The sequence below is a fragment of the Aspergillus ibericus genome (assembly GCF_003184845.1).
Source record: "Aspergillus ibericus CBS 121593 unplaced genomic scaffold BO80scaffold_12, whole genome shotgun sequence".
NCBI lineage: Eukaryota > Fungi > Ascomycota > Eurotiomycetes > Eurotiales > Aspergillaceae > Aspergillus > Aspergillus ibericus.
In genome coordinates, this window is record NW_020292110.1 from 473,852 (window position 1) to 495,574 (window position 21,723).

The 21,723-nt window shown below is 47.7% G+C and overlaps 9 protein-coding genes across 9 annotated transcripts in view; 4 read left to right on the forward strand and 5 right to left on the reverse strand.

The window, feature by feature from the left end:
* Nucleotides 1–239: 239 nt before the first annotated feature.
* Nucleotides 240–1,091, reverse strand: BO80DRAFT_351680 (phosphatase PAP2 family protein; the record flags this gene model as incomplete). Its single annotated transcript, XM_025715591.1, has 3 exons — nt 240–706; nt 766–955; nt 1,044–1,091. The coding sequence occupies 3 exons, from the start codon at nt 1,089–1,091 to the stop codon at nt 240–242; spliced, it is 705 nt and encodes a 234-aa protein (XP_025577035.1).
* A 1,033-nt stretch (nt 1,092–2,124) lies between these two features.
* On the forward strand, nt 2,125–4,291 carry BO80DRAFT_29353 (RBR-type E3 ubiquitin transferase). Its single transcript, XM_025715025.1, has one exon. The coding sequence runs from the start codon at nt 2,368–2,370 to the stop codon at nt 4,195–4,197; it is 1,830 nt and encodes a 609-aa protein (XP_025577036.1). The 5' UTR covers nt 2,125–2,367; the 3' UTR covers nt 4,198–4,291.
* On the forward strand, nt 4,285–4,858 carry BO80DRAFT_29388 (uncharacterized protein). Its single transcript, XM_025715026.1, has one exon. It carries the CDS (start codon nt 4,385–4,387, stop codon nt 4,676–4,678), a length of 294 nt encoding a protein of 97 aa, XP_025577037.1. The 5' UTR covers nt 4,285–4,384; the 3' UTR covers nt 4,679–4,858.
* Nucleotides 4,859–5,038: 180 nt separating this feature from the next.
* On the reverse strand, nt 5,039–7,856 carry BO80DRAFT_472188 (uncharacterized protein; the record flags this gene model as incomplete). Its single annotated transcript, XM_025723130.1, has 5 exons — nt 5,039–5,811; nt 5,887–6,665; nt 6,721–7,538; nt 7,591–7,674; nt 7,761–7,856. 5 exons carry the CDS (start codon nt 7,854–7,856, stop codon nt 5,039–5,041), a joined length of 2,550 nt encoding a protein of 849 aa, XP_025577038.1.
* Nucleotides 7,857–8,333: 477 nt separating this feature from the next.
* BO80DRAFT_463434 (MMtag domain-containing protein) lies at nt 8,334–9,225 on the forward strand (the record flags this gene model as incomplete). Its single annotated transcript, XM_025722593.1, has 3 exons — nt 8,334–8,403; nt 8,465–8,841; nt 8,897–9,225. The coding sequence occupies exons 1-3, from the start codon at nt 8,366–8,368 to the stop codon at nt 9,223–9,225; spliced, it is 744 nt and encodes a 247-aa protein (XP_025577039.1). The 5' UTR covers nt 8,334–8,365.
* On the reverse strand, nt 9,206–12,186 carry cwh41 (mannosyl-oligosaccharide glucosidase). Its single transcript, XM_025715024.1, has 7 exons — nt 11,827–12,186; nt 11,294–11,773; nt 11,068–11,225; nt 10,973–11,018; nt 10,542–10,920; nt 9,571–10,480; nt 9,206–9,514 (listed from the first exon to the last, which is right to left on the reverse strand). The coding sequence occupies exons 1-7, from the start codon at nt 12,071–12,073 to the stop codon at nt 9,266–9,268; spliced, it is 2,469 nt and encodes an 822-aa protein (XP_025577040.1). The 5' UTR covers nt 12,074–12,186; the 3' UTR covers nt 9,206–9,265.
* Nucleotides 12,187–12,367: 181 nt separating this feature from the next.
* BO80DRAFT_351798 (NAD(P)/FAD-dependent oxidoreductase) lies at nt 12,368–13,681 on the reverse strand (the record flags this gene model as incomplete). Its single annotated transcript, XM_025715598.1, has 2 exons — nt 12,368–13,560; nt 13,642–13,681. 2 exons carry the CDS (start codon nt 13,679–13,681, stop codon nt 12,368–12,370), a joined length of 1,233 nt encoding a protein of 410 aa, XP_025577041.1.
* Nucleotides 13,682–13,859: 178 nt separating this feature from the next.
* Nucleotides 13,860–15,345, reverse strand: BO80DRAFT_500931 (SNUT3/LISCH7 family protein). The gene is made up of 2 exons (XM_025724265.1): nt 14,569–15,345; nt 13,860–14,520 (listed from the first exon to the last, which is right to left on the reverse strand). Exons 1-2 carry the CDS (start codon nt 14,897–14,899, stop codon nt 14,126–14,128), a joined length of 726 nt encoding a protein of 241 aa, XP_025577042.1. The 5' UTR covers nt 14,900–15,345; the 3' UTR covers nt 13,860–14,125.
* A 5,880-nt stretch (nt 15,346–21,225) lies between these two features.
* BO80DRAFT_492392 (WD40 repeat domain-containing protein) overlaps nt 21,226–21,723 on the forward strand; it is a 1,560-nt gene continuing 1,062 nt past the window's right edge. Inside the window, exons 1-2 of the mRNA XM_025723765.1 lie at nt 21,226–21,375; nt 21,431–21,720. Coding sequence (XP_025577043.1) covers nt 21,310–21,375; nt 21,431–21,720 — 356 coding nt within the window. The 5' untranslated portion in view covers nt 21,226–21,309. The remainder of the gene's footprint in view (nt 21,376–21,430; nt 21,721–21,723) is intronic.

A 21,723-nucleotide genomic window follows, 5' to 3' on the forward strand; every position in this document is an offset into this window, starting at 1 on the left:
AAGGTGGAGTTCTCGTAGTCTAGACCAACTCCCCATTGATTACGGAGTATATATATCTAGTTACTTTGTGACCTGCAGCCGGAGACGTACATCATTAATACTGTACTAAAGCCCCAGTATCCATTTGTATAATCAGCGTATATGCAGATTATCGGGAAAAAGAAATCTATGGGTATCACAGAAGTCGGACCGTAAACAAAGACCTCCTGTTGAACGGCAGGTGACGAAGGCTCAATCAATTATTCGGATTTCGATGACATCTGATCCCTGGCACCTTTCCGCTTCAACTTCCGCTTTGCTTCCCACCGTTGCCATCCGGCCTCAACAAGGTCTTCACTTACCACCAAGTCTCGTACTCGAAAGAATCGAACCGCCTCCAGGTCCAAAGTCCAGTCAATCCACCCATGGATCCGCAGAAGCCTGGTGACGAAGAACCAAGAAAACGCACACACCACCCCCGCGCAACACCCTGCTAGGATCTGTCGGGGAGTATGGTAGTTGAGGTAAACACGACTAACGGCCACTGCACCGGCGCCAATGCACAGCACCAAAGCGAGAAGCACTCGCACCCAGAAATGGAGCGTCGCTCCCGAGTGTGTCAAGGCCGGGCTGTGTCGGTAAATGAGGAAGAGTCCTGCATAAACCGCAAAGTAGGCCATAAACTGGGCATGGGAAGATGGCATGCCATACCCTTTACCCAGCATTTCTACAAGTCGATAGCCCCAGTCAGCATTAGGAAAAGATGGCTTGGTCCAGTTCACATACGCTTTGGCCTCTCCTCTTTGACAATCCGCTTCAGCACGAAATTTAGTGCCTCGCAGCCCAGCTGACCGGCAAACATGAGGACGACTTCGACTTCCCTCGAAGCCCAGATGAGAGTCACGTAGCACACGCATAGTGCTTGTGGCACCAGAGCAAGCCAAGCAGAAAGGAAAGAGAGTGGGTCGTGAGGGTTCTATAGGTGATACATATGCTCGGTTAGTCTCTCCCAGTGCCGGGCACTGACTACTGGTTATAAGGGGGCATTGAATCAGGCGACTTACGTAGTGGACGTGGGTCAAAGACAAGGATGCCAATGGTATATCAGCCATCTTGACTGACTCGGACATCGGAAGAGCCGCAATACAGTATTTGTCTTTCTTTTCTATGCTTTTTCTTGGGGGTCGCGGAGCGCCGACGGGGAAGCACAAGCTACCCAGACTTACAAGACAGCTAGCAGCACGAGCTCAACTGAAAGAGAGATCAGGTAACAACTAGCACAAACACATAACGAAAGAGAGCTGGATTCTAGAAAGATCCGGAGACGGGGGTCCAGATCATATCGGTATGCTCCTAACTAGAACGGTGGATGGTGGACAATAGTAATGAATGATATCAGTCCAGCAGGGTAGCAGAGGTGTTGGTCGCGAGTTGCCATGTGGGTCTCCTAGCCAGGCCGCTTTACAGCTGGGACCGTTCCGAGACACCGCCCTGAGCCGAGGCTAAAGCGGCGAGAAAAATGAGGGGGAGGGGAAAACGAACACAACTTCCCGACGAGGCGTGGCGTGGCGTGTGGTGGTGTGGCCTCAGGCCGGAGCCAGTCATCCAGTCGGAACAATCGAGAAGCGTTCCATAATAATAATTTTGGATTCTTTCCAGCAACCTGACCGGACCTGGAGAACTCAGACTGGGCAGCAAATCCCGTGCCTGATGCCCATCCCATGCCATCTTTCCCACACAAACATGTCCTTCCTTTCTTCTCGAGTCCAGCCAGCTCTCTAGCTTCTGCAACGACTCTCTCCCCGTTCCTGCTGCTCATCTGCCACTCCGATTCTCTCTTATCTCGGGTCCTCAAACCATGACGCACTTCTCCCCCAGGCCTCCTTTTGATCTCCTCTCCTGTATACCTGTACTACCAACTAGAATAGACGCTTCTTCCCTTCTGCTTCAATCCCGTCCTGCCTCTCCCTCTGGGGTTCGTCTGTCGGCTCCACTGCCTCCATGACTATTGTCTGGCCCGCGACCCTCTGCCGTACCTGAAAGGTGCATTCCCCCGGGCCTCCGCCACCAGACTTCCTGATTTATAAAACTATCTCCTCTGGCTACCTGCTGATCCATGGACTAGTTATTTCTAATTCTTCCTAATTATCCCTCCCCTTTACGCCCTCCTTCATCGCCCTACCCTTTTCTTATCGCCCTCAGAGGGATGAATGCCATACAGGAATCGAAAGTCTGACGATACCTGGGATATACTGCGGCTATACCGCTCCGGCCTCGCTTCGCCGACAGGCCTTCCTTGCCACCCACCACATACGACCAGTGTATATCGATTAATCGAGAAGACCGTGTCGTTATCTATCCGTTCCTTACACAATAACTATATACATCATGACAGACTTGGAATCCTTCCTTGAAGATGATCGCTCGATGGAGCTATCAACGATTGCTGCCATCTACCCGGAGATCAAGATAGATGCTTCATCCCCCTTCAAAGCATCCCTCAACCTACCAGTCAAGCCTTCTGCTCCCCTGCGTGTGTGTTTCCAGCAACAATCGGAGACAGAGTTCCCCGCCGTTCTAACTCCCCCGACCTCGATTGATGCCAACGAAGTTGGGTTTCCTTTCAAAGCTAGGGAACAAAATGCCACAGCTGGTCTCAATCGGGATGTGCACGTTCTGTCGCATCTTCCATCTCTCTGTCTCGAAATAGAACTTCCTGAAGGCTATCCTTCCGAAGAACCGCCCATCTTCAGGCTGGAAACAAATCCACCATGGCTGCCATTCTCAATAGTCTCTAGTCTCTTGGATGACGGAAAACGGCTCTGGGAGGAATGTGGGAAGGACTTGGTGGTATATACATATATCGACCATCTCCAACAATTGGGGGAGTCAGCTTTTGGAGTTAGCGACATATCCGGCGGTGAAGTTCAACTTCCCCGCGAGCTGAAGATCGCTTTACTAGACTATAGCAACAAGGCTGAGCGAGAGAAGTTTGAGGAAGAGACATTCGAGTGCGGGGTATGTCTCGAGCCGAAGAAAGGCACAATATGCCACCGTCTCGTGCTTTGTGGGCACGTCTTTTGTGTTCCATGTCTTCAAGACTTCTACAACACCTGTATAACGGAAGGCGATGTGGAGGGTGTCAAGTGCCTGGCTCCTGATTGTGGCAAAGAGTCGAATCTCACCGCGGACGTCCAGCTCAAGAAACGCAAAAAGCAGGATCGAACCCTGAGCCCTAGCGAGCTTCTCCAGATCCCCTTGGAACAGGATATCGTGCAGCGATACGTTTTTTTAAAACGGAAGAAAAAGCTCGAGGCTGATAAGTCGACTGTATATTGCCCTCGGCAGTGGTGTCAAGGCGCGGCACGCTCAAAGAAGCACCCTAAGCCTGCAGATCCAATGGCGGACAACTTCGACACTTCCGACGAAGAAGACGAAGATGGACCTGTGTTCGACCCCCTTGGAGACGAGGCTCAGCTGCCACCGATGGCCGATCGCGTGGCGATCTGCGAAGATTGCAATTACGCCTTTTGCTGTGTTTGCAAGAAGGGCTGGCATGGTGAACTAGTACGCTGCTTTCCTCGGCGGGATGCGGAGTTATCGGCGGAGGAGAAAGCAACAGAAGATTACCTGCGTCTATACACCTCCGCGTGTCCGACATGCAATGCTCCCTGCCAGAAGCAAATGGGGTGCAACCATATGAAATGCTTCAAGTGCGACACACACTTTTGCTATCTTTGCTCCAGTTGGCTCTGCGAAGACAACCCCTATCGGCACTTCAACGACATTAACAGTGGATGCTTTAACCGACTGTGGGATCTGGAGGGTGGCGATGGCATCAATCCTGATGGAGCCGCAGCTTTACATCAAGTACCAGACGACCTACTGCAATTCGACGATGGCAGTGACGACGAGGACCTTGTGGCATGGGAGCTCGGAAGACGACCTCCACCCCCTGCCCCGGTACCTCCCAGAGTTAACAATGCAGCAGCCGGGGGCAACCGTCCACGTGGAAACAATGCCAACGATCTAGACGCAGCCGGCCGCGCCGCCGCCGCCGAAAGACAGGCTCAAGCACGAGCAATGGCTGAGGTTCGCCGTCGACCAGATGCAGAGCCTCTGCAAGTTCGACGCCAGGGACTCCAACGGTTTTTGGACTTGGTCCAAAATGACCGAGAAGACGAATGGGACAGTGATGAGCTAGATGACGATTTCTAGACGTCTATCCATCTACACAACATCAATCCCCTCCACCCCGTCGTCCTTCCAAAACCAATTTCAATTCCAAAAGCTACCGGGGATCTTCTATTACATATTCTTCGATATCTCTCTTGCATGGATATCCTGTGTCATGACTCATGTACGTTCCGAAACTGCCATATAACTATGACTTTGATGACTCTGCATGCATTCTGCATTCTGTATTAGCGGACCGTTCATTGGCTTTGGGCATTCTTATTCATTCTTCCTTGTGCATTGCTTTCCTGTCCTTGTTAAATATTGTCTCGTTCCCCAACTGTTAGTTCTATGCCAAGTATTTCTACTTCACATCCATGTATACCATGATTCGATTTCTCTGTTCAAAAGCACGCATCTATCCTTCTATCTAGCCACTAGAATTTCATATTTACCTCATGACTTATTTTCGAAATTGAGTCTTCATATTTCAAATAGCCTCACGCAATATAAGATTCGGTAACCCTAAACCCATATAAACAACACATTTCCAGTTCCAACTATAGATACTAAATATATACGATCAATACACTCAATCCACACAGCGAAAAGGTATGTTGGCAGAATATCCCGAAAATAATAACAAGAAAAGAAAACCAAACCATTTTTGAGGGGAGGGAGAGAGAATCCATACACACAGCGCTTTCAACAAGTCTCGCTCCGAACGCCCATTCAAATGCGATGCGATGCGATGATTTACATCCACGCCCTTTTTTTTCCTTCAAGAGGCCCATTCCGGATCTATCGGATCATATGTACGAGAGTTTCTTTTGTTTAAGAGAGAGGAGGTGGAGAGGGGTTGAGGGGGAGGGGGAGGGAGAGTCTATAGAAGAAGGTAGTCCTCCTCGTTGAGATCCGGCCCGTTTGGAACCGTATCTGTCGTATTCCAATTGTACCAGAACTCGTAGCTCATGATGGTGTGGTCGGCGTACATCAGCATTAACCGGTAGTGACGGGATGGGTTCCAACCACGCCAGCTTTCCTCGGGCTGGTACGCATTGGTTGCTCGGGCGTGGCATTCGGGTAAGGTGAGTGGTGGTTGTTGGGGGTCGTCATCGCTGGGTTCACTGGGCTCGGCTGGGGGGTAATTGATCTCGTCACTGAAGTGGTTGGGTTGTAGTATGACGCTGCTCGGTAGAGAGGTGTGGGGCTCGTCATTGCTCATGTACTTGAATTGGAAGGTGAGGTCGTGGGCCTTTACGTCCCGCGGGATGTAGGGCACGTCGGGTGGGATCTCAAATCCTTGGATGGGGCTGACGCTCATGCCTAGGAGAGGGATGAGGGGACGGTCACCGTATTTTTCTTGACTCTCGAAAGGTACAATCCAGTCGACTCGGAATGATTGCCCGGTGGTCTCGGATTCAGTGAGGGCGATAACAGCTGCGCGGCCTTTTTGGGAGGCAGCAATCACAATCCCATGTTCAGGAATGTACTTGACCATGTTGAACCGATCACAGGCTCGGATCGAGACGATAGGGTGGGTGAGTGGCTGTCGTAAAGGGTCGCCGCAGACGACCCTGGCATGATTTGCGAAGGGATGGGCTATTAGACGGATATCTGTTTGTGAGAAGTGAAGGATGGGAAATTTCGAGCTTGCTGAATTCGAAGCAGATCCGTTAGCACCCGCGAAACATTCATGTGGAGAGCGGGATCAGGAGTATTTCAACATACGATGAAAAGCTGGATGCGGAATTTGTGCCATCGCTGACATTTCACTATCATCGCAAGAATCACTATCCGCATTGTTCAGCTCTTGATCATCACTGTAAGTGTCCTCGACCAAGTAATCATCCATGTCGTCATCATCATAGTACTCGGTATCGGGAGCATCGCCACCAAGAGCTTCAATAAGCGCGAATTGAAGAAACTCCGGAGTTGTCAATGGTCCTGGGCCAAGGTAACGAGGAAAATTATCAGCTCGCTGGTCTGTGCCGCCTGGTGGCTGGAAACGTCCATTACCTCCTGGATTCTGCGTGCTCAAATCCACGTCAGAGCCGTCGCGGCTCAAGTTGTCCCCATATACAGAGCCGTTGACGGCCCGATGGCTAAACGCATCAGCGGAGTCCGAAGGACGAACACCGCGAGTTGCTGTGGAATATCCGCTGGTATCCAAATATTCAGTGGACGTAATATCGCTTGGATACCGACGAAGTACCGCCGGTGAGCCGTCAGCGCAGGCGGCCTGGGAGTTGCTGTTTCTTCGGCTAATGCAACAATCGGGTCCGAATATGTCAGGTAGAACCGGTTCATCGAATTCGACTTTCACTGCAGGTGGGAAGTAGTTATAGATCTGCGAGGCGTTGGGTATCTGACTATTTGCTCTGGTCAAGTCGAAAATCGTTCGGCCGTTCTTCATGCGTCTTTGAGGTGGGCCACCGCAAGCTTCCTCTGCAGACTTGACCCGATGGAAGGATCGCGGGTCGAGGGCAAGTACGGTCCAACCACGCTCACTGCTGTACTAGTCAGCGATAAGGAAGGATCAGCGATGAAGGCTGGATTTCATACTCGTTACGCAGTGTTTCTGGGAAGAACTTGAAGGAGATATCGTTGAAATGATTCACGCTGAATGGGCCAAGGTGATCCCAGACCCTCCAGGTAAGCAGCTTATTGTCGATGTCCGTGCTAACCATCCAGTTGCCGTTGGGATCAAGATCGCAATTTAAGAACGCAACCGAAGGGATGTTAGCGAAATGGCCAGTATAGGTTAGTTTGATATTTCGCGTGCGATGTTTGTCCGGCATCAAAGGTTGCAGCTGCGCAAACTGTTCTTTAGTCTTGACCTCCAGCCAGGTTTGACCGTAGTCGGCGATATCATCATCGTCTTCTGGGTGGTAGCTCGAGTTGCTACTGTCCCCGGAAGCGGGGTTGACAAGCGCGAACGCAAAAACCGTGATGAGGCCCGTGTTCGCGCTCACAGCAATGAGACGGGCAAATTTGTGGATGGCCAAGCCCCAGGCACTGGCTTCCACATATTCCACAAAGAATGGATCCACCTGGGAACCATCGAGGGGCCGTTCTTGCTTATTTGCTGCCGCCCGCTTCAGGGCAGAAAATATGGCCTCGACCCGATAGCCGCAAACATTGCCGGAGTCCGTGACAAGTAGCAGCACCTCCTCACGGCCTAGATCGTCCACAAGGAGATTGTTGATGGCGTGGGGCGTAGCTGGTGCGATATAACCACTGCTGTGGGGCTCCTTCATTACTGGGGTGATGATCATCTCAGGCTTGTTGCCCAGTGTCTGAAATGACCCAGATGGCTCCCAGACATAGATCTGGTGGCTGTAGGCGACGAACAACAGATTGCGGCGCTGGGAAAGCGCAATCTTCCGGTATATTAGTAAATTAGACACGACAAAAGGATAGCACTGGAAATACCAAGTTGTTCCTCCAGGTTGCGGTCTGCGGAGGGAAAATGTCATCTGCGCTGCAATTTCGTTCAGCATCGCTCACGGACAGCGTCTCGAATCATGGCAGCAGAGAACATACGAAGAGAACTTGATAGAGGGTCAGCATACCTATATAGAGAGAACAGGATAACCACATACTCTTTTTGACCCTTTCTCGACATTTAACGGCCGAAGCTGCAGACCTTCGCGGGGCCGGGGTTTTGGCTGTCTACCAGCATCGCTACTGAACGCCATCTTGGCGAGCTGCAGTCGCTAACGCCAGGAGATGCGTAGAATGGAAGGACAAGGGACGCCAAAGTATATACCCGACGGCCAACCATTCACGTTGAGGAGGACGGGTCGGGGGCAAGTGAGGGCGGCAAGAGGACCGACATTCAATAACGTCGAGGGGTAGTTTGGAGGAGATCCAATCGAGGTGGCATCACATGGAGTCGAAGGATGGCTGTGGTTGCTTTGCAGAGCGGCGGGGGGAAGTCAAAAGCCTACTGAAGGCTCATGTCAAAGAAGCCAAACAAACTCTGAGTCTCCTGCACCGATCACACTGGAACTGATCGCAAACCCCGATCGGCACGACCGCCAAAGCGGAGGGATTATTGGTATGAAGTCACCCCAGCCCCGTTCTCGCCGCCTCAGGCAGCCACGGGCGCACGTGCCACCTGCCATTCTCCGTAGCTTCGGCTTTACTCCCACCTCCTCGTTGACGCCTCCTCCCACAGCTTTTCGTCAAGACAAGCCTGATCACAATGGATTTAGTTGCAGGGGTGAGAAAAGAGGGCAGCCGGTATGTTTCCTACTACTTTTATTACTTTGTTGATAAGCTTCTAACCGAACTGCTTCTCCAGCGGCGGCCGCGGCGACTTCAAATGGTCCGACGTCAAGGATTCCACGCATCGCGAGAACTACCTCGGCCATTCGGTCATGGCCCCTGTTGGTCGCTGGCAGCATGGCAAGGATCTGTTCTGGTATGCAAGAGGGGACGGTGACGATGAAGACAAGGCCAGGAAGGAGCGCGAGGAAAAACAGCGCGTCAAGGAGGCGGAGGAAGAAGCGATGGCCCGAGCTTTGGGTCTTCCGATACCACCGAAGGCTTCAGAAAACGCCAACTTAGTCCCGTTAGGAGAGAAGGAGGTCCAGAAAACGCTCCAGGATACCGCTGGAGAAGATCTTGAGGACGGAGTAGGGAAGGGCATTGGGTATGGCTCGTCCCGACGCGGCGGCCGTAGTCGAAGCCCGGGAAGGGATCGGAAACGAGATCGCCCGAGTGACAGGGACAGGGACAGAGACAGAGAAAGGGAGCGTAGACATCGCAGACATGGTGATGAGCGCGAGCGTCATCATCGGAGTCATCGCCATAGATCTAGGTCACGCGATCGTGACCATGATCGTGAACACAGGAGAAGGCGTTCACGCTCACGGTCAAGGAGTAGAGACAGGAGACGTGATGATCATAAGAGGCAGCGAGAGGACCGTCATCGCACTCACCCAAGAGAGAGAGACTCTTCTGACCACCATCGACGGCGCTGAGCAAGCTCACCACACCTTGTTACGCATGGGGTTTCGGCGTTTCGGATTCAACGTTGTACAGACTTTGGTGTTACTCTAGGATACCTCAACTATACCATACACACTTCACCTCTATAGGGTTACAATTCGTCGTGGCCTTGCTGCTCGCTGGCGGGCAAATCGGGCATGGACATCATCTTCACCACCATACTGGTCCAGCCGGTGAAATGCTGCGTCCGTTGTCCATTTCCGGTTTCGGGGTTGTACTGCTCCCAGGCAAATCCGGTCTTCTTCCACTCCCTGAAGACATTCTCAACCAAGTTCTTCCGGAGGTTGGAGTACAGATCACGGGCCTGTTTCCTGTGAGGGCCAGGCACGATGGCAATGTCCTAAATAAACGGTCAGCCTCATTGGCCGAGTTCTGGAAGGAATTGGCTTGACTTACATAAAGGTTCTTGAGCACCAGGTAGTTGATGTTGACCCAGATGGGACTCCTCCAGTAGTTCTCAGCAGTGCCGTAGAACTCGTCCTTCTTGCTCAAGCTGCGGATACCATAATCACTCCAGAGCTCTTCCGGATCTCCAATCAAATCCAGAATTGCCTTCAAGCGCGGGCTATCCGAGCCCAGCATACCTGTCAGGAAGGGGAAGATGGAGATGTAACCCTTGTGGCAGACATGAACGCTCTCCTCATATTCATCGATAGTTGCATCGCAGAAAGTATGAGCGTCATCATCCCAGTGGAGATCATCAATGTTTCTCTCAATGGCGGTTTCGTAAGTCTTGAGAACTTCGGCATCCTCCGTTTCTCCAATGGTCACAGCGATACGACGGAGAGCCCGAGTCATCATGCCCATCCAACTGATAAGGTCCACATGCAGCTCACCAGGGTGAGGAGGTTGAGGCCGAGGATAATCATCCAATCCAGAGGTCAGGATATGCTGGACCGAACGTCCTCGCCAACGGTACGCCTCCCTGGTAGAGTATGCTTCCCGGTCATAGGACTTGATGTCACCCTTCTGAGTACTTCTGTACCAGAAGTAGTGCCTCTTGAGCAACGGGTAGATTGAACGGATAAAAGCTTCACCCAGTTCCGGCTGTTCAACGTAAATGGAGCGGAGGCCGTCTGTGGCCTCGACATCAGCGTAAGTCTGCATCGAAGCATTCTTCTTTGCATCCAGCTTATCGATGAAAGCCTCAAGGATGATGAAAAGTGTCGGCGGGTTCGCGTAATGAGGATACTGGACGGTAAACTCGGGCGGAACCTTGCTGCGAGCTTCAGAACCGAGGATCTGCTCGCGAGCAATCCAACCGTCTTCGTCCATCAAGTTGAGCCAGCTCTTCACGATCTCGAGCCTTTTTGGGGTTAGTGGATCTGGAAGCAATAGAGTAACAAACTTGAACTGAAGGAACTTACGCGAGGTCCGTGTCCCAATCGACAACAGGGATCAAGTGGAATCCTTCATCCCAGAGGAAGCCTCTAGGGAAGAATGGGCGAGATGGAACAGCAGTGAAAAGATCCTTCGGCCCTTCAAGAACAGGCTGTACCCGAGCCCTGGCTTCGGCAGCTTCTTCCCAGAAACCTTCATTTTCCTCTTCATACTCTGGTGCCGCCGAACGATCCACGATATCAGATCCGTGGAAGTATCCAATGCCACCGACAAGGTTGGAGAGCATGGACTTGGAGAATTCAGAGTATTCCGCAGTATCAAATGGAGACTGTGGGGGGTGAACCTTCTTGAACCGGTCCGCGAATTCAAGCGAGGCGCTTGAGATCTGCTCAGTAAGAAGCTCAGCTGGACCATTGTTAGCACAGGTTGCTCGTCTATGTGTGCAGAGATCTCTCACATGTCATAGGCTGTGGTGAAGAGCCAGAGGAGAAGAGAATATCGAACTAGAAATGGTAAGCCATGTACTCAGGCGGGTGATACTGAACAGCATACCTCAAAGGCACCCTTGAAGACCTTTTGCACAAGGTGCATGTTTCCATCACCAGGTTCATTCTTGACGGTGAAAATCTGGTACGGAGGGGGAGGGTTGTCTGATCCATACTTCTGGACCATTTCGTCAACCTCTTTCTTCATCTGGGTGAACATGATAACTGTATACAACATTAGCAGTCGTAATCTTAGAGCGCCACCGTGCTGTACCCAGAGATGGAAGCCGAACCTTTCGTTTGCCAGAGTTGTTCCGGATGCAGTGTCAAACTCGACACCAAGGTACGGTCCAGGGGCTTCTCCTCATAGGTAGGGTGGTCATGCTCCGGATGCTCATTGCTATCGGGGCCAGAAGTAACATCGATCGAGAAGTCACCAAGGTCGGTCGTAAAGCCAGTAAGCTTCACGTCGCCATCGAAGCCATGAGGATCCTCAGAGTTGGTCGCAACGCCCAGGTTGCCCAATCCCTCCAACGCAGCATAGAACATGACGGTCGTGGGTTGATCAAGGGGAGCATCATCGCGAGGAACGCCCTTCACACGAGCAGCCCAGCTGCCTCCATGTTGTCCACCAGGGACCTTCACAAAATCAATTGTCAAGTCGAGGGAGTTTCCGGCGTCATGGATGGTCTGCCGGCCACCCTTCCGAATGTCGTACTCGTCCCACCCATATCCGGCCATGCCTTCATTTTGCTCGCACGTATGTCTGAAGTCTTGCAAGAGGGTCAGTATGAACTTGATCGGATACAATTGACCGGACACATACTCTGTTGCGCCGTGGCATAGTCGTCCACCTTGGCCCACATCAATCCTGCGAACAGACTGTTCGGGATACGAGGGCGAACCCCAAAGTAGAGGTTCGGCTTATAAGGACCCCATAGTAAAGACTGGTTGTTGGCCCTCGCTACCTCGTTACTCAGGACGGAGAGATCATCGGCCGGAGCTTGACTGGAGAGCACCGCAGCAGCATTGAGGACCGGTGTTAGGAATGCGGAGATCTTGGAGAGATGCATTTTCTAGGTCGGAAGCATCCAGAGTCGAATTCAAGCCTCAGGGACTGAGGATGATCATGGAGGGGGATGCTTGACACCGATGCGGTTCACTTCATTGAAATGCGCGTCGTTGTTACTATGTGGCATCTGCTGGGACGGCCGCCTTGCGCTCCGCAAATTACGTGGCCCAAGCTCCACCCCCGGCGATGGGTCCTGCAGCATGCAACAAGCTCCTGCTAAGGGGAACTATAAATTGAAGAACCTATCTACAAGATATAAACTCGCTGTGCAGAATGCTATCTACATGCGTCTATTCTAAATATAGCTCCTCGGATCGAGCGAGCTGATCTTCGCGCTTTTCGCCTCGCCATCAAAGACGAATTCGCTGATGAGCTTGCCTGTACCCGGCGCATTCTGGATCCCCCAACAGGTGTGGCCAGCAGCAAGGTATAACCCCTTGGCTCCAGCATGGCCAACCAATGGACCTCCGCGCCCGACAGACACATTAGGCAAGTAGCAAGCTTGCTGTGCGCAGACTTCACCGTCGCGAAGTTGATCGGAGATGCTACCGACGTGGTTAATGATGTCCTGGCATCGCACTGGATCCACCTCGACATCCGCAGTGGTCTTCGGGAGCGGAACGACGTGATCGCCTTCACCACAGGCATAGACCGTGTCGTCCGGACGGGCGTAGATCTCTGGCGATACCACATCAGGTCGAGAAGGCTTTGCCGGATCGAAGTTGGCCGGGATATCGATATTAGTGAAAAGGGTGTATGCGCTGACCGGCTTGACGGGCCGGATAACAACACTGTGTGCGCGAGTCGCCGTGATAGGGGCTTGGGGCAGGACCGATCTCGTCCAGGGGCCCGCAGCAACAATCACGTCTGTTGCGGAAATGCTGTGTGATTCACCCGTCTTCTTATCCGTATACGTCACTGATTCGACAGCATCTCCAGCGTAACCAATGTCGGTAACGGAACCCAAGGTAATTTTTGCGCCTTTCTCTTCAGCAAGCTTAGCGATAGACGTCGTGAAGAGATAAGGATGGACCTGAGCAGTCTCCCCGGGATCACTCATGCTCCTGTAGCTTCTCACAAGCTCAGGCTCAATCCAGTCTAGGTCCTGAGGGAACTTGGCGGCTTTCAGTTTCCCCATAGCGTCTGCACTTCGCTTTTGTAGCGATACCGAGCTCCCACTTGCTCCTCCGCTTGTCTCTTTCTTGTCACTGAGTGGACGACCTCTCACCATGAGTTGCCCGCAACCGACTTCTCGATAGCCCCATCTTTCCTTGCCATTGTGCTCTTTAGCCAAGCCCGCGTGCAGCTGGTAGCTCAGTGGTACAATGTTGCTTGGGTAAGCCCACAATGCCAAAAGTCCTCCAGCTTTGCCCGATGCTCCTCCTGCGATCTCGGATGCCTCTATCAAAGTCACCGAATGCCGTGAGGGATCGAAGGAAGGGTGCCGCGTCAGATAATAGGCAGAGCAGCATCCAATGATACCACCACCTGATGGGAAAGATTGTTAGCAGGAATCGGGCTGTGCGGGGTAAGGAGGAGAAGTTGAAGCGCGTCGAGGCGCATACATACCAATGATCACAATCTCACGGCGCTCGCCAGAAGTCGACATCTTGCGGTAAGGAGCAATTTTGGATGCTAAAGCTCTTAGAGAAGCCACGTTGGTGAGACGATGAGGGACTCTGATGCCTGCCGGCAGTTGGGGTGGGAGGGGAAGCCTTTAATAAGAGGGGCCTACGTCACTCCGGTCATGTGCCACACTTTTACTGGGATACTGATAAGACATGGTTGTATTACATCTGCCTGATTTTAGCGACTATGAAAGAACCACTGTAAGGATATAGACAGGCTTTATAAGGTATCTTATTTGCTTGAAAAGTCGAGAGGCACAGAAAAGAAAGCCCACCATAAATTTTACTCCAGCCATGCATGAAAATTGATACCGCCCCGACAGAACAAATGACGAATGTAAACCCAGGCAGAAGTAGAAGGTCGAAAGTAGAGTAGAAGATGGCAGCTGATGATATCGTCAAGGTAGTCAAGGAAGCAAATAGCTTTATGACCTCGAGGGACTGAGCGGCCGGTTGAATCCTCCTACACGGTTCATGTACTGTCTGTACTCCGTCTTCTTTTCCTTGCGGACGCCATAGACGTTGTTCCCGGGAACCTTGGTGTTCTTCGTGCTCCTGAACTTGGTGAAACCCATGCTGCGGCGCATCATCTCCTCAAAATCGTCTTCCCCGACAGGTCCATCGCTATCAATATCCATCTCATCCTTGGAGCGCTTCGCTACCGGTTTCGTATCAGCAGCACCATTAGTCGGGGCTCTTTGATCTCGGCGATCGTTTCTGCGCTCACCCCGGGGGGCACGAGGTGGCGTCCGCGACCGGTCCCTGTTACCGTTCCGAATAGGCGACCGCGACCTGTACCTATCCCCTTTCGGAGGATAGCCTTGACCAAAAGTTAGAAGGTGTGCTTGATAAACTGTTCTGTACATACCGCGTCTATCGTAGTGCCTCTCCCGGCTGATACTTCTCTCCCTCGTTCCCCGTCCGTCTCTATCTCTGTCTCGGCGATCGCGATCGCGGTCACGACGATCTCTTGACCAGCTCCTATCTCGTCGCCTATCCCTCCGGTCTTTAGAGCGAGAACGATACCTCCGATCGTCACGAGGCCCATCACGTCGCACGTCATCCTTCGCGTACTGCTCCCGCCGGGGGCTTCTAGCACGGTCTGATTCTAGTTCGGGTGAACGTGTCCTCCGGTCATCTTGATCCCACATTGCTGAACTATCAACTCGGCGAGCGCGCTTCACAGGCGGTTCTGTCATGATTGGGTCTGACGTTCTATGTGCTGTTGCGATGATGCAGTGTTGTTTTCTTTGTGGGCGTGATTCCGCAGGTGCGGTTTGGAGGTAGGGGAGAAGGGAAGAAGCGGCGACTGCAGGGGGTTCTCCAAAATGATTAAGCCATGAATTATCTCTCCCCCTCTGTTATATGCCAATTGATGGAGATGACCGGGATAGGTAGTGGTTGCAGCCTGACTGAGGACGAGAAAACTGCACCGTAAGAGAGGTCCCGAGATTGAAGGCGTGAAGATTGTTACGGTCGCCGGTTTCCGCCAACTGCGCGACTAGCCGGATTGCATGGGACAGCCACCAACTTGCCAGTCCCCCCTTTCGCTAGGCAGAGAGGTGAAAGGTGAGCCGTCGCAAGAGGCCCATGATATAAATCTATCCATACCGTCAAGAAGCTTCCAATGGAGGGAACAATGAGGTGGAGTGGTAAGGAAAGTAAGCATGGCAGTGATCGATGTCCGGCCACCTTATCGTTGCCGGAGATATGCGATAAACCGGATATGGAAATCCTTATGGAGGAGTACTAGTACCACTGTCCTATATTTTGATAGGAGCATTATTGACCAGCTTGAAACTATGTAGAAAGATGCGCTATACTCGATATGTATAGCAAACAGCCTTTGCTCAGATAAGACATACACTGCTCGATGCGTTTTAGTACTCTGTAACATGAATCTCATTGGTTGTGTAATGTATATTCTTAGATCAGGCTAAGCAGAGGTTTACATTCACCCTGAGCTATCCAAGTATCCCTTGGAGCCTGTGGGCTTCATGCATCATACTATACCCAAATCTCAATCTGTCAGCCTCTACTCTGTACTAGTCTGGCACCCCGCACAGTCTTCCTTTAGCTGGAACCCCATATTTTGGTCGAAAAGGGAAAAGTTACTTCAGTCTGGTTATAGTAACTAGCCATGAGAGCATAATGATAGAAATGCCTCTGAAAATTTAAAGTCACGATGTATGTATTATGCATGACCCACAACAGTAGATGACAGACCAACAGCGAATGTCGCTATCAGAGGCAATCGATTGTACACGAACATGGCAATACCGAAGGCATCTTCAGACAAGGACGTACCGATCTGAGATCCTGCTGGAATGCCAACAACACACCGCTTTGCTAATGGATAACATGTCACTGTTTCTCTTTACTGTGTAGACTTTACGGGGCAGTCTTCAAATGATCCGATGCCTCCTGACCAAATAGAAGAAGAGAGTTTAACATCCTGCACCAGATATGTCTATGGTTCTATGGCTTATGTAGTCTTAGGTGGGCCGACAGTATGAGCTTACAGTCGGTCTCGAAATTCCACTGACCTTGAAACACATAACGATTGTTTTCGCGCCCCGCTGCTAAGGCCTTAGCGGGACACTTATAGAGAGCTTTTAGCTTATTAATAAAGTTCCATCACTTCTTTACCAATAAGAAATTGAAACTCTTAATATTATTTAACTATATAAATGATAATTAAGACTCTATAGCCAATTGTAGAGTGACTAATAAATAAGGTGCTTCTTCTACCACCCAGAATATGCTTTAAAATCTTGATCAGGAGGTCAACACGGAGGAGGAACTAACCAAAGAGCCTGCGGCCTGGAGGCATATCTATATGGTAATATACTATTCTGGGTCGTGTAAGTTAAGGCCGCACTATTAGCAGGATCCATATGGGAAAAAACATTATAAACTGTATAGAGATAAGCTTTTAAGCCTAGTCTGGTACGTGAAGAGTGGAAAAAGATTAGAGACCCACGAAGACATATTTAGTATAATCTATGAACAAATCTATAGGACTAAGAGGTGGTGGTTTAAAGAGATAAAGAATCGTAGTCACCTTTTATTAGAGTTAGCTTACCTATTGATTACTATTATTAATGTACTTCCCGCACACGCTACACAGCTAGATATATTATTATTACTACTTATACTAGAAAACACGTCCATCTATTCTACTAAGGCTTCGCGGCTTAAAATAACAGGATTTCGTGATACTAATGTCTAGGCCTACTATGACTATTACCAGTCATAGATTATAAATAAGTTATAGAAGAATGAATTTTATAAAGCATATAATGTAGCTCTGAGTAATAGATTAAACTTAAACTAAATTAATAAGTTAAACGATCCTGAATATTTTAAAAATTGGAGAGTCAAATGGAGTATTACTCGTTAATTTTTAAAGAATATCAGATACTGGATAAACAACTTTTATTATTATATAAATAGTGGGAAATCAGATTAATAGAATAAATAATTATATTACTTTTAGTTATTTTTTATAGTTTATTTTATGTGTGGCACAGCTAAGAAATACTTTATATATTTATCTATCAGTATACCTACATGTTAAAAATAGTCTTTAATATTTTATATCTTTAAACTAATAACTCTAATACACCACTCAAAAAAAGTATTAAATCTTTAATCTGGATTATCTTTATACTCATACCACCTCCACTTAATAAATTATTTGAGTTCAGTAAAGAACTCCTTAATAGAGTTAAGATCTAGAAAGTAAAATAATAAATATAATAGTTTAACTCCTGCATTCAGGCATATCTATTTAATCTGTTTAGTATAGTAGAAGAATGTATTATCTATAATAATTACGGACCTCAGCTCTGGCTATTTATTATAATAGTAGAGAAACTACTCTATGAAATTCCTAAATATACTAGTATTAATTAAGCCTTAAAAAACTTAAGATAGGAGAACACTCTCCTAAGTATAAGTAGGCAGTATCTGATAACGTTAATCACGGTAAAATTTAGAGATCTGAACTAAAATAATATTAAGAGGAGATTAGCTAGTTTACTGAAATTATATCCACTTATTACAGCCTGACTTATCCACGTATACCAGCTAATATAATAAATAAGGGGATAGACTATACAAATAAAAATCTTATAAATCTATATTTTATTTCCTTATTCTTTGCCGAGCTGCCTTGTTCAACTAACTAATAGAAGTAAATATTCTACTTAAACTCTATTTAGTTATATGCTTTCTGAAATTATTATATATAAAAACCACTAATTTATCTAAGTAAAAAATTAATTTCTCTTTTAAGCGTTCCAACACAATTTCAAGCATTACTAGGATAATACTTTAAAAATATCTAACACTATTTCAAGAAATTCTGACATTGCCAAATGCCTCTAGATTCTAATAGATATATATTACAGCTTACTTACTATAACTAGTGGTAAAGGCAATTTTAGCTTTCGTTAACAACCCAGTCTTAATTATATACTAAATCTATTTAAGTTACGAAGCTTTTAGATTTGCTGGTATCTTTAAAAGATATAGAATATAGCTCCATAGTAGGAAGTGTAACCTACTACGTGGTATTTACAGAACGAACCCCACGATTGTCAATGCAGCCCGATAATAACTCCGGTGCCCGACCGCACGATCGTGGCTCGCCCTGTTTGGACCATGGTGTCGGTAGCATCGCTTGTCAACCCCACCGCTCCTTGGAGGGTACTTCTCCCATCCAAGCCTAATCCTGGTGAGAACATGGGCACTGGTAGTCACACAATCGGTGGGTGAACCACCTTCACTATCTCAATTCATTTGAACTCTTAGGGAAGCCGCACCAACCGTCAGATATGAATCATTCAACTCCCGAATCTAACTGAGTTCCACCGTCAAATGTTACCCAATTCCGAAAGAGTCATGGCCCTCGAATATCAGCTAGGAAAAAGCAAACAAGCATGATGTGTCAAAACAGGCCTCTCTGTAACTAATGATTGGCTGAAGACCACTCCCCTGTCTTCCCCGCCGATATTTTCCCAGAAATAGCCAGACTACCCCTAGTCCTTTTCCTTCCTGCTTCCAAACTCACTTACAACGAACTTTACTTCGTATCCCTACGACCAAAGCTTTTTGCATAGCGATATCACGGGCTTACAATATGGATACTCCTAATACTTCAAATCAAAATAAGTCACACAGCATCACCGAACGCGTGAAGACTACTTTCAAAAAGTGGAAAAGAGACAAACATACACATTCCATTACCCTTAAATCAAGTACTTCAAACGCCACCACGGATCTAGATACTAAAGATGGCCCTGCTAATTCCAGATATGATACTTTCTAAGCTAGTAACCACAATATAAAAAGATTTTGGAAAATAACATACAACAAGTTAAAAAAAAGTAACCTTAGTAGTATAGTAACACTTTTCCTACCAAGTGGAACTAAGCTTTATGACGCTAGCAGTACATAAACATAAGAGATATTAGATAAAGTAATAAAAGCGACAGAGACACAGTATAGGGAGAAGAAGAGAAAGAATAGTATTCAAGCTACAGTCTATAAAATACTAAATTTAGTACTATCTTTTTAAGATGTTATTAGTAATATTATAAAATTTAATCTAACTAAATACACTTCCAGTGCTTGGGTGATAGTCTTTCTTAGATTAATAATATAATTCTTATACCAGCCAAGCCAGATAATCAGCTAATGACTTAGATAGCTAAAAATCATGCCGATTTCTAAGGGGCTCTATTTAATTTATTAGAATATCTAACGAACTTACTGACTTATTATACTTTTATTAAAAAATAATTCTATAGGGGTAGAGACCATGTTATAGTAAATATTAAAAAAGAATAATTAATTATTTATATATATATAGCAATTTTACAATACTTTACTGAAGTATAGAAAGTACAATAATCTAATAAGAAAAAAAGAAATTATATAGAGTATAACAGCTATAATAAGCCAGCCACTTACGCAGCTCAAGGCCTTAATCAAGGAAGAGAAGTCTTACTTATATTAGTAATTAGTCCTAGACCAGCACCTACGCTGCCAAAAGAAAATAAAAATTATTCTAAATTATCTTGATATATTAACTGAGGATATCTAGAAGATACGTAATATAATTAATATATTAAATCTTTCTTTTACTAAGGATATATTTTATAGCTCCTTCAAGAACCAGCATGAGAATAAATATCTTGCTGGAACGCGAATAAAATTACTTCAATAAATATAGGACTAGAAGAGATCCAGTAATAAATATATTTTCTAGTTAAGTAAAATAGCAGGTACTAACAAGTTTACTATTATGAGGACGGTAGTCTAATTATTCAAAGAAAATAATATTCTTGGGATAAGCTTCTTTTTTAAAAGAAGCACAGGAGATTAGAACTTAGTTATAAAACTTTTCCCTACAATTACAAAGCAACTAGTAGTATACATCTCTCAGATAATTGCTGGGATCCAGAAAGCTATAGCTAACAATTCTACTATTAGAAGCAAGTCATTGGAAGAGCAGTTCAAAAAGCTTATCTTGCAGCCACTGCTCAACATGGATCAGGGTCAAGCTATGTCTCTTACTATTATTGTTATCGATACTCTCAACGAGTACGAACCAAAGGAAGACTGGAGGACTATTCTTGCCCTCTTGGCCAAGCTCGTGACATCAATGAATATGACAGTTAGATTCTTGTTAACAAGCTGACTGGAGCAGCATATTCGCTCCAATTTTAGAGTACTTGGCAAGGGGCTCTATCAGCATACTCCCTTGCAGACAGTAAATGATGTTGTGACTGAGCGCGATATCACTCTATATCTCACGGAGAAATTCTCTGAGATATAACATCATCCCGAGCACAATCTTCCCCGTGACTGGCCTGGGAAGGCACAAATTGAAGCTCTGACAGCCAGGGCTGCTCCGCTCTTTATCTTTGCAGCTACGGTATGTCGTTTCGTGGCAGATACTAATTTTGACCCGGAAGAGCGGCTTCAGGAGTTTCTCGCCAACTCGTCGGGATCCCAGCTGGATGATACATACCGGCCGGTTTTAAACCAGCTCCTTGTCAGAAATAAGAACGATAGGGACAAGCTGGTCAGAGAGTTTCAGAATATTATCGGTGTGATTATTCTTCTTGCTGCTCCGCTTTCGTTGAGTTCTCTTGCGGAACTGCTTGAGTTGCAGGAACGCAATGTTAGCATCCGGCTACGCTCATTTCAGTCAGTTTTGGTCATACCAAGTGATCCCAATCTACCTATACAGACGTTCCATTCATCCTTTCATGATTATTTGCTGGATGAGGGGACGAAAACAGACACAGAAATATCCCCATTCTGGGTAGATAAAGAGGTGAAGCATGAGCTCATAGCCAGTCAATGCCTTGCTATCATGGACCGTTACCTTACAAAGAATATTTACAATCTGCTAAGCTATGGGACCAACCAAACAGAGATAGGTCCAGATTTAATAACAGGAGTCCTCCCGCCCGCCCTTCAATACACCTGTCGTTACTGGGTTTACCATCTTACCCAAGGTTCAGTACCAGCCAGAATCCTTGACCAGGTGCTCACGTTCCTAAAAGAACACCTTCTTCATTGGTTTGAAGCTATGGACATTCTGGGGATAATATCTGAAGCCATAATAGCAGTGAATTCATTGCTCCAACTGACCAGAGTGAGTAATAAAATAGCTTGTGCCAGCCGACCGACTGACACTAATAGAAATCTAGGATATATCCAGTAATAAGATGCATGTTTTCCTCTTAGATGCGCGCAGATTTATCCTAAAATTGGCACAAATTATTGATACGGCACCACTGCAACTGTACAGCTCTGGCCTGATTTTTGCACCACATAAAACGTTGATCGGAGAGACCTTTGAGAGCGAACTTCCTGCTTGGTTATCCAGAGGTCCAAAGGTAGAGGAGTATTGGGATCCAGAGATGCAAACGCTGGAGGGCCATTCTAACTGGGTTATCTCGGTCGCCTTCTCAAACAACGGGCAGCTGCTGGCATCCGGCTC

Coding starts and splice junctions, on each gene's coding strand:
- cwh41 (XM_025715024.1), bottom strand. CDS start 12,073: ATGCATCTCTCCAAGATCTCCGCATTCCTAACACCGGTCCTCAATGCT. Junction 11,019..11,067: donor TCTTCAAGGGTGCCTTTGAG/GTATGCTGTTCA, acceptor TACCATTTCTAG/TTCGATATTCTCTTCTCCTC. Junction 9,515..9,570: donor TGGTGCTCAAGAACCTTTAT/GTAAGTCAAGCC, acceptor CCGTTTATTTAG/GACATTGCCATCGTGCCTGG.
- BO80DRAFT_500931 (XM_025724265.1), bottom strand. CDS start 14,899: ATGACAGAACCGCCTGTGAAGCGCGCTCGCCGAGTTGATAGTTCAGCA. Junction 14,521..14,568: donor GAGGCACTACGATAGACGCG/GTATGTACAGAA, acceptor CTTTTGGTCAAG/GCTATCCTCCGAAAGGGGAT.
- BO80DRAFT_29388 (XM_025715026.1), top strand. CDS start 4,385: ATGCATTCTGCATTCTGTATTAGCGGACCGTTCATTGGCTTTGGGCAT.
- BO80DRAFT_29353 (XM_025715025.1), top strand. CDS start 2,368: ATGACAGACTTGGAATCCTTCCTTGAAGATGATCGCTCGATGGAGCTA.